Genomic DNA, 9,087 nt, shown 5'->3' with positions numbered 1-9,087 from the left:
CAAAACTGTGTGTATCCTGAGAACCAGAACTGTTTAAGCTTTTAACTGCAAAATTAAATTTCATAGTTATTCTAATTATCATGTTAGATATCAACCCAAAAATTAGAATTGATATATTTTGCAAGTCACGTTGCTTCAATAAACTTGACATATCGCAACAAAAAAATCACAATTACATCAACCCCAGTGTGTAACTGGCACTAATTTATCGATTCCGAAAGGATGAAAGGCAAAGTTGACGTCGGCGGAATTTGAACTCAGAACGTAGCAGCAGACGAAATACCACTAAGCATTTCGCCCGGCGTGCTAACGTTTCTGCCTTATTTGACAAAAGTTACTGAGCTGGAAGACTGCACCAAAATCCAGTGTCTGCTTTGGTATGGTTTCTACAGCCGGATGCCTTTCCTTACACCAACCACTTTACAGAGTGTACTGGGTGCCTTTTACATGGCACTAGCACCAGTAAGATTACAGAGTAGCTCACAAGACGAGATGACAAAACTGAGGCAAGTGTCATATTGAGGGAAATGACTTTATGCCAAATAATGTGAGGTTAAAGCATGATAGGACAGAAACAGGTTTATTGCTGTAGAGAAGATACAAGTGATTAATATTATTACAACAGCACTATCCTAAAATAACTCTCACTATACTTTGTTTTCTCTTCTAGGTCCATCATATACATTTTGATGATGAATACAATTCAATCAACAAAAATGTATTCCTCCACCAAGAGGGAGAAATCTGGTACATCAGTGCATCTACATTGGATAAAGATATTCTTGCCACTTGTTACAACAAACGTAAGTATAATTCATTAAATTTAATATCAGAGAGAGAGAGAGAGAGAGAAATAAGAGAAAGGAAATATGGAATTCAGATACTTTTGGACATTAAGATTCCTATTCTTTTAACCTTAATAATAATATTTCATTTGTAATTTTAGATGTTGACTCAAAGATTGAAGTCCAGGCTGCTTTATGGAGGCTACCAACCAATTTAAATGACAGTTTTACTGAAGAACCCTCTAACAGTCATCGACCACTTAAATTATTATGTCCGCTTGACTTTTCTGAATATGGTGAAATCAAGTGGTAAGCTGACATTTTCATCATCTAACTGCAAATAGCTATGTTTGTTGGTTATAAAACACTTCGACTATCATTATCATCATCATCATTTAACAGCCATATTTCCATGGTTGCACGGGTCAGGTGGAATTTGTTGATGCAGATTTTTTTTTACAGCCAGATGCCCTTCTTGTCACTAACCTTTACCTATTTCCAGACAATTCTCCACAGGTAGACATGTTTTTTCACGGAAGATTGGAAGTAAACAATGTGGCTTGTATGACAGTGATACTCACTTACAACTATCATGTGATGTCTAGACAAGAGTACATAAACAAACAAAACACACACACATACATATATACATACATTCATATATATATATATATATATATATATAAGGGTAAAATATCCTTTTACCTGCACCCATTTATTGCACTTGGTAAAAAAACACTTGTGTAATAATAATTGGGTATCCTTCCGACAGTATATTGGATAGATATTATCCCTTAGTGGGTTGGATTCACAACCCCTAACTTTCTTGGATTATATATATATACATATATATATGTATAGGGTTTGGTTGATTCCAATACCCTTCATAACCTTTATCATATATATATATATATATATATATATATATATATATATACATACATACACACACACTCATACATATATGTGTGTGTGTATGTACAATCAGGTGATATCAAGACAAGGAGACACATAAACACTCACTCACACATATACACATACTGACATACATACAGTGAACTTCTTTCAGTTTCTGTCTACCAAATCCACTTACAGGGTTTTGGTCGGCCCAGAGCTATAGTGAAGGCCAAGTGTTCCAAATACTGTTATATTCACATGGCTTTGAATCTATCAATATCTAACAAGCTGACATTACATCTGTCACTTTTCATTTTCTTACAGTCTATTATGGCACCCCACTGGAGAAGAAAATACTCTACTGGGATTAGCTGATAACCATATTCTGCTCTGGAATCTCGATGTGGCCTCTGCTTCTGCAAAGGTGAACTTGCATTTTTGTTTTCTTATATTTGTTTTGTTGATTACCTGTTTGTGTGATTCTTTCATCATCGCAACTAAAATACGGTGCTCCAGTCAAATGACTGAAACAAGTAAAAGAGTTTATATTTTGAATTATATATATATATATATATATGTATGGAGGCACCAAAATCCTTTAAGTGTTTAGGCCCCTATAAATCTTAATCTGGCTCTGTTGCCAGCTCACCATCTTGGTAAGTTTCATAATTATGCTGTACAATATGTTTGTACTACTTTGTATTCCCATTCATTATATAAATATAAATTGCTATTGTTTTGGCTGTAGATTTTTAGTTCAGCCTCTATAGAAGCAAGAGGCCAACCAAAGATGACTGCAGCTAAATGGAATCCGCATCACAAATGCTCTCAAGTTGCCACAGCCAACGATACCACAATTCGGGGCTGGGACTTACGATCGATGAAGTGAGTAACAAATTCTTTTTGCTTTGTCTATACTTCTATTAGAAGTCTTATTCTGAATGATTATAGTTGTCTTTATATATATATATTTTTTAAAGGATCACTTTATGAATGTATGGGGAAGGCATGAGATGGTTTTTGGCAAGCCATTCTCGTGTTGATTCGATGCTGACTTATTTGACATCAGACATTTTAATGTTTGTGTCTCACTCTCTCTCTTTCTCTTTGTTTATTTGTGTGATCTCCTATTTATGTTTGTATGTATTTGTATTGTTTCTCTTATTCTTACTCTCTCTCTCTCTACTTGTGTTACTGAGTTATGTCTGTATGTATGTGTCAAGTCTCTCCCCCGCTCTACCCCTCCCTGTATCTCACTCTCTCCATCTGTATATGTATATTTCTGCACATGTACATGTGTGTGTACGACTCTAATGCCAAAACAGATTCAGTATCCAGTTAGCCACGTCATTAGACTGTGGCCATGCTGGGGCAATACCTTGAAGAGTTTAGTCAAACGAATGAACCCCAGTATTTTTTTTTTCAGTCTGATGCTTATTTTGTTGATCTCTTGCTGAACTGCTAAGTTACAGGGACATAAACCAAACAACACCAGTTATCAAGTGGTGGTGGTTGGGGACAAACACATACATACTTGTATACATTTGAATGGGGAAATAACTTCTCTGTATATCCTGTTATTTGGTTTGTCTTATTTCCAGACAAGTGTATGTTATTGAAAATGCTCATGGTCAGCTAGTCCGAGACTTGGATTTCAACCCTAATAAGCAGTACTGTTTTGTCAGTTGCGGAGATGACTGCAAGGTCAAGTTCTGGGATGTGCGAAACACTAATAGTCCACTGAAGATTCTAACTGACCATTCTCATTGGTAAGCAGCTAAGTGTCTCTTGAAATTTTCTACCATTTGGTACCTTATTGTCAATCATAATTTTTTCTCATTTAAACAAAGATTCTTCCAAGAAAGATAGACAAAAAAAAAAAGAGAAAAAATATTCTTCACTCCACCCATCTATCTTTTCTTGGAGCTCACTGGGGTGGGGGTCCTCAGGCCCCCTCCTCCATAGGGTCCTGTGAAAAGCAAACATCATTATACTTTGTGACTGGATTCCTAAGCATGACCAACTAAGACTATGGATATTATCCAGCCAACTCTCGTTACCAGCGTCGCCTTCTAGCACTTGTGCTGGTGGCACGTTAGAAATCATTCAAGCAAGGTCGTTGCCAGTGCCGCTGGACTGACTCCCGTGAAGGTGGCACGTAAAAAAAAAACTTTTGTGAGTGTGGCCGTTGCCAGTACAGTGTGACTGGCCCTCGTGCCAGTGGCATCTAAAAGCACCCACTACACTCTTGGAGTGGTTGGCATCCAGCTGTAGAAACTCTGCCAGATCAGATTGGAGCCTGGTGCAGCCATCTGGTTCAACAGTCCTCAGTCAAATCGTCCAACCCATGCTAGCATGGAAAGCGGACGTTAAACGATGATGATCTCATTCTCGGGCTACTTCTAGGTCTCCTGCCAGTTGGCTTACTTGAAGAATCCATCTTGCAATTCATTCCTGTCACATTCTAATCACATGTCTGTAGTACCAGAGTTGTGACCTCTCAATGCAGAGAAGCAACTGCTCAACCTGGAGAGACTCCTTGATCTCCAAGCTACATACCCTCTTTAGTAACAAGCCGGGACAAATCAAGACTAGATTGTGTACAATGCTAAAGAGGACCAATCAGTCATTAGACTGTGGCCATGCTGGGGCACCGCCTTGAATCAACCCCAGTACTTTGTTCAGCCCGAGGTTGTAGTATAAGACACTTGCCCATGGTGCCACATAGTGGGGTTGAACCCAGAACCATGAGGTTGGGAAGCAAGCCTCTTATCACTCAGCCATACCTGATTATAAAGCCACACCTGTGCATATAATTCACATCTCTACTTTTTATCTTTTTTGCAATTTCTTTTTTCTTTCTCTCTGTAATAGGGTGTGGTCAGTACGTTACAACCATTTCCATGACCAGTTAGTCCTCACCTCTAGTAGCGACAGCAGAGTCATCCTGAACAACATCGTGTCTCTTTCCTCTGAACCTTTCGGTTATTTAGTCGAAAGTGAAGACAACAGCGACAACGAAGGCAAAGAAGTGTAAGTGTTCAATTCCTTGTTCAGTAATATATCTTTCAAGGGATCTTTTTGGGGTGGGGGTTCTTTTTAATTCTTTGTTCTTATTTTCTAAGCCTGAGAAAGGTAAGTAGAGGAGTGCTATATTAAATTTTGCACCTCTGCAAAATTTTAGGGGGTGCACTTTCACCCCCTGTACCCAGGCCCTTGTTTTATTCTCATATTCTTGTTCTGTAGGATACGAGAGAAAGTAAATGATGGAGTTATTGCTACCTATGAAGAACATGAAGACAGTGTCTATCGAGTGGACTGGTCCACTGCTGACCCTTGGGTCTTTGCATCATTGAGCTATGATGGACGTCTTGTTATCAACAGAGTACCAAGGACAGAAAAATACAAGATCCTCTTATGATGGTGATATATTCCAAAGGACCTTAAAGATGGACATGAATACATTCCATGTTACTAAAAAAATAATAACATTAATATACATAAAATATTTAAAAAAAAAACAGAAAACAAAATTTGCATAGTTTTTTTTTTTTTTTGTTCAATAAATGATAAATATATATCATGGTTATATATTGTGAATTTGAACCCAAAAAATAAGGTGTCAGTATCATTATCATCATCATCATTGTCACCACCACCACCTTCACTATTATCACATCATTATCTCCCCCTTTGAAAGTTAACTTAGCTTTTCACTGTTTCAGGGTCAGTAATATTTTAGTTTCAAATTTTGGAGGAGGGGTTTAGTCAATTACATCGACCCCCCAGTGTTCAACTGACACTTGTTTTATCGACCCTGAAAGAATGAAAAGCAAAGTCAGCCTTAGTAGAATTTGAACTCAGAACATAAAGGCAGATGAAATGCCACTAAACATTTTGCCTGGCATGCTAATGATTCTGCCTGTTCAGGGTCAATAATATAAGTACTGGTCAATTACTGAGGCCAATATAGGGGCACAGACAGGGCAGTGTGATAAGGAGTTTGCTTCTGAACTACTTAGTTCTGGGTTCAGTCTCAGGGTGTGACACCTTGGACAAGTGTCTTCTATAATAGTCCTAGGCTGACCAAAACGCTGTGATTGAACCTGGTAGAGGCAAATTAAAAGAAGCCCATCATATTATACATACATGTGTGTGAGTGTTTGTGTCTCCTTATCTTGATAGTGTGATAATTGTAAACAAGTGTCACTGTCATACAAGCAGCTTTATTCATCATTGACGTTTAACGTCTGCTTTCCGCCTGCACTGACCCGTAATCCTCATACTTGTAACATCTGTGGGCCTCTTTGCAAATCGTTGTCAGGAATCAAATGTTACATTCGAGAAAGGCATTATGACTGACAAAGAACGTGTAGGTTGTTGGATCTTACGTCAAAACCAACGGGAGAGTCCATCACAGTATATATAATGTATTGTTCTGATAGAAAAGAACAACAAAAAAAGTACCCCATCTGGTGAGAGATAAATATTATTTATTTAAAGGACACAATACAAGTCCATAAGTGCTACTAATAGTTTCATATGTTGAAAAATATCTCAAACATATTCATCAGGCACAAACCACATGTCATAACAGACTAAAATAAAACTGAATAAGAAAGACAAAGAAGCATATGAAACTATTAACAGCTCTTAAAGACATGTGTTGTGTCCTTTATATATATATATATATATATATATATACGGTTTCTGTACAGTTTCTACTTACTAAATTCACTCACAAGTTATTGGTAAGCCTGGGACTATAGCATAAAGCACTTGCCCAAAGCATTGCACAGTGGGATGCAACCTGAAAAGCAGCACTGCTGAGTCTTTTTTTTTTTAGATCTTTGTGATGGATGAAAAGAAGGGAACATGTTATCCCGAAACCATAAACCAAACTTGAGTGTTTGTTTGCAACTGCGTGGCTTCTAAGACCAGGTGGTTGTGTTAAAATTATAACAAAACTGTGCCAGGTACAATGGTTACAAAGTTGATGACCTAACAACTACTAGACACACATTTCAGTGGTAGTAACAGAATATACAAATGGTTCAATTATTTGGGAGAAAAAAACTCAAAGATTGAAAGGAGAATCAATATCGGTGATGGGCAAACTGTGGTCTGAAAGATTTTCTGAATGACATGCCTAATGAAAAAAAGTTACCTCGATGAGCCATGTTTCATACAGCTTGTTTCTCAAAAAAGATTGCCCGTGCTTGATCTACAGGGTCACTCAACATGCTAAAAATATCAGCCAAATCTCCTTCAACAATCCTAAAAGGATACACCATGTCTTTAAAAAAAAAAAAAAAAAAAAAGACAGGATGGTCGCAGCTGGAAAACCATTGATCAGATCTACCTGATTAGGGCTGATCTGAGGCTAAACAAGGAACCTCAACATCAAACATGGACATCCTCTTTCAAGAAGTGGGCCACATGAGACATGGCTAATCATCAGGTGGGTTGCACTAATGAAAAGCTTTCAAGGCAATTTTTCACTTTGGTATGCCATTCAGAAAATCCCACAAGCTGCAGGATGCTTGTGACTGCCATTTCTAACTAATTGAGCAATCAGAGAACAGTCAAAACACACTGGAACCTACTGCCTTAACATTAAAAAAAAAACAAAAAAAAAAAACATAGGTGCAGGAGTGGCTTTGTGGTAAGAAGCTTGCTTCCCAGTCACATGATTCTGAGTTCAGTCTCACCGTGTGGCACCTTAGGCAAGCCTTTTCTACTATAGCCTCGGGTCAACCAAAGCCGTGTGAGTGGATTTGGTAGACGAACCCAAAAAAAGCCCATCATATATATGTATGTATGTATGTGTGTGTGTGTGTCTGTCTTTATATGTTTGTACCCCCATCAGCGCTTGACAACCGGTGTTAGTGTGTTTACATCCCCATAACTTAGTTTGACAAAAGAGACTGATAGAATGAGTACTAGGCTTAAAAAAAAAGTCCTGGGGTTGATTTATTCAACTAAAACCCGTCAAGGTAGTGCTCTAGCATGGTCACAGTCAAATGAAAAAACAAATAAAAGATAATGTAATCGGAAACAAAATACAGGATTGTCACAGATGGAACATATTAGATTTTAGATCTGTTAAATTAGGGGCTGGCCAGGAATTAACAACTTGTTGTTGATAACATAGGATTCTTTTTTCCAGCAATGTAACTTGCATCCACACAATGTATCTATCTACCTATGCACACCAGCATGGATTAATATAAAATTTAATAACCCCCATAAATTTGAAATATGTTGGGTTTTTTTTTATAATGTTTTACAAATAAGATTTCTTTATTCAAATATTAATTTTATTGGAAGGATTAAAAGAAAAGAAAAAAAAATAGAGAAGAAACAAATGTAAAGTTTTCATTAAAAAAAAAATTTGGTAACACTTTTTTTTATCCTTTTCCTTTTAAATGTAAATCATTCTACTCTTTTTAATAATTAATTAATAGAAAAAACAAATGTATTTTACAAATATAAACAATTGAAAAGAATAAAAAGAAAAAAATCAACAACTAAACCATTGAACCATTTCTATTCAGAATAAAAAAACAAAACAAAACAAATGAACAAGCAAGCATCCATCAAACATTCAAACTCACACTTATTCGTTTATTCATTCATTCATTCTTTATAAGCATATATAAATTGTTATACATTTACAAGTGTGTTCTTATTAAATTAACACTGCACAAAGCAGAATGAATTAAGTTTGCTGTCAATAAGAGGAAAAAGATCTGATAGTTTCAAGCAGAGATTTTCATCAGAGAAGACAGAACATTGTATTGATGACGGGCTAACACTGCTCAAAATATTTGACTTAATAGTCTTCATCCTCACAGCAAACCAATAAATATTCTTTTTTTTTGTGAGTGTTTTAATATTTAACCATTTGCCAACAGAGACCATCACTATTTTCTTCATATTCCACTGTTTTACTTTCTTTTCCTTTGTTTTTTTTTTCTTTCCTTAACGATTTATTTTTATTTTCGATCTCAGGCAAATAAAGTTATAAAATGGAGACACAAACATCAAATCTCTGCATTATTCTACTTGTTTACTTTTTGTAATAAATCAGTATCATCAATGAGCTCTCTCTCTCTCTCTCTCTCTCTCTCTCTCTCGCAAAACACTCACAGCTCTTTTGCAGATACACAAATATATACACATTCAAACACAAATACACACACACCACTGACATACATTGTCATACACACACGCACGCACACATACATGCACAGATATATTATAAAACTACAAGGAGGTCAAGTGCCAGGATCACCATGCCGGCTGGTAAATGTATAAATAATCATAGCATAACATAGAAATATATACAGATTAAACTAGTGTGTTGTATATAAATAGAACAGCACTGACATACCCCACAACA

General features: G+C 36.5%; 1 protein-coding gene across 1 annotated transcript in view; it reads left to right on the top strand.

Annotated features, from left to right (window-relative positions):
- The window catches only part of LOC106874970 (EARP and GARP complex-interacting protein 1), a 9,252-nt gene extending 3,990 nt beyond the window's left edge, over window positions 1–5,262 (top strand). The window contains exons 3-9 of the mRNA XM_014922895.2: window positions 671–803; window positions 947–1,094; window positions 2,007–2,106; window positions 2,431–2,567; window positions 3,284–3,451; window positions 4,557–4,715; window positions 4,929–5,262. Of these exons, the coding sequence (XP_014778381.1) occupies window positions 671–803; window positions 947–1,094; window positions 2,007–2,106; window positions 2,431–2,567; window positions 3,284–3,451; window positions 4,557–4,715; window positions 4,929–5,103 (1,020 nt within the window). The 3' untranslated portion in view covers window positions 5,104–5,262. The remainder of the gene's footprint in view (window positions 1–670; window positions 804–946; window positions 1,095–2,006; window positions 2,107–2,430; window positions 2,568–3,283; window positions 3,452–4,556; window positions 4,716–4,928) is intronic.
- Window positions 5,263–9,087: the final 3,825 nt, after the last annotated feature.

This window comes from Octopus bimaculoides, chromosome 14 (genome assembly GCF_001194135.2).
Source record: "Octopus bimaculoides isolate UCB-OBI-ISO-001 chromosome 14, ASM119413v2, whole genome shotgun sequence".
NCBI lineage: Eukaryota > Metazoa > Mollusca > Cephalopoda > Octopoda > Octopodidae > Octopus > Octopus bimaculoides.
The sequence above is the reverse complement of the archived record's forward strand: the minus strand, read 5'-3'. Positions and strand labels throughout refer to the sequence as shown.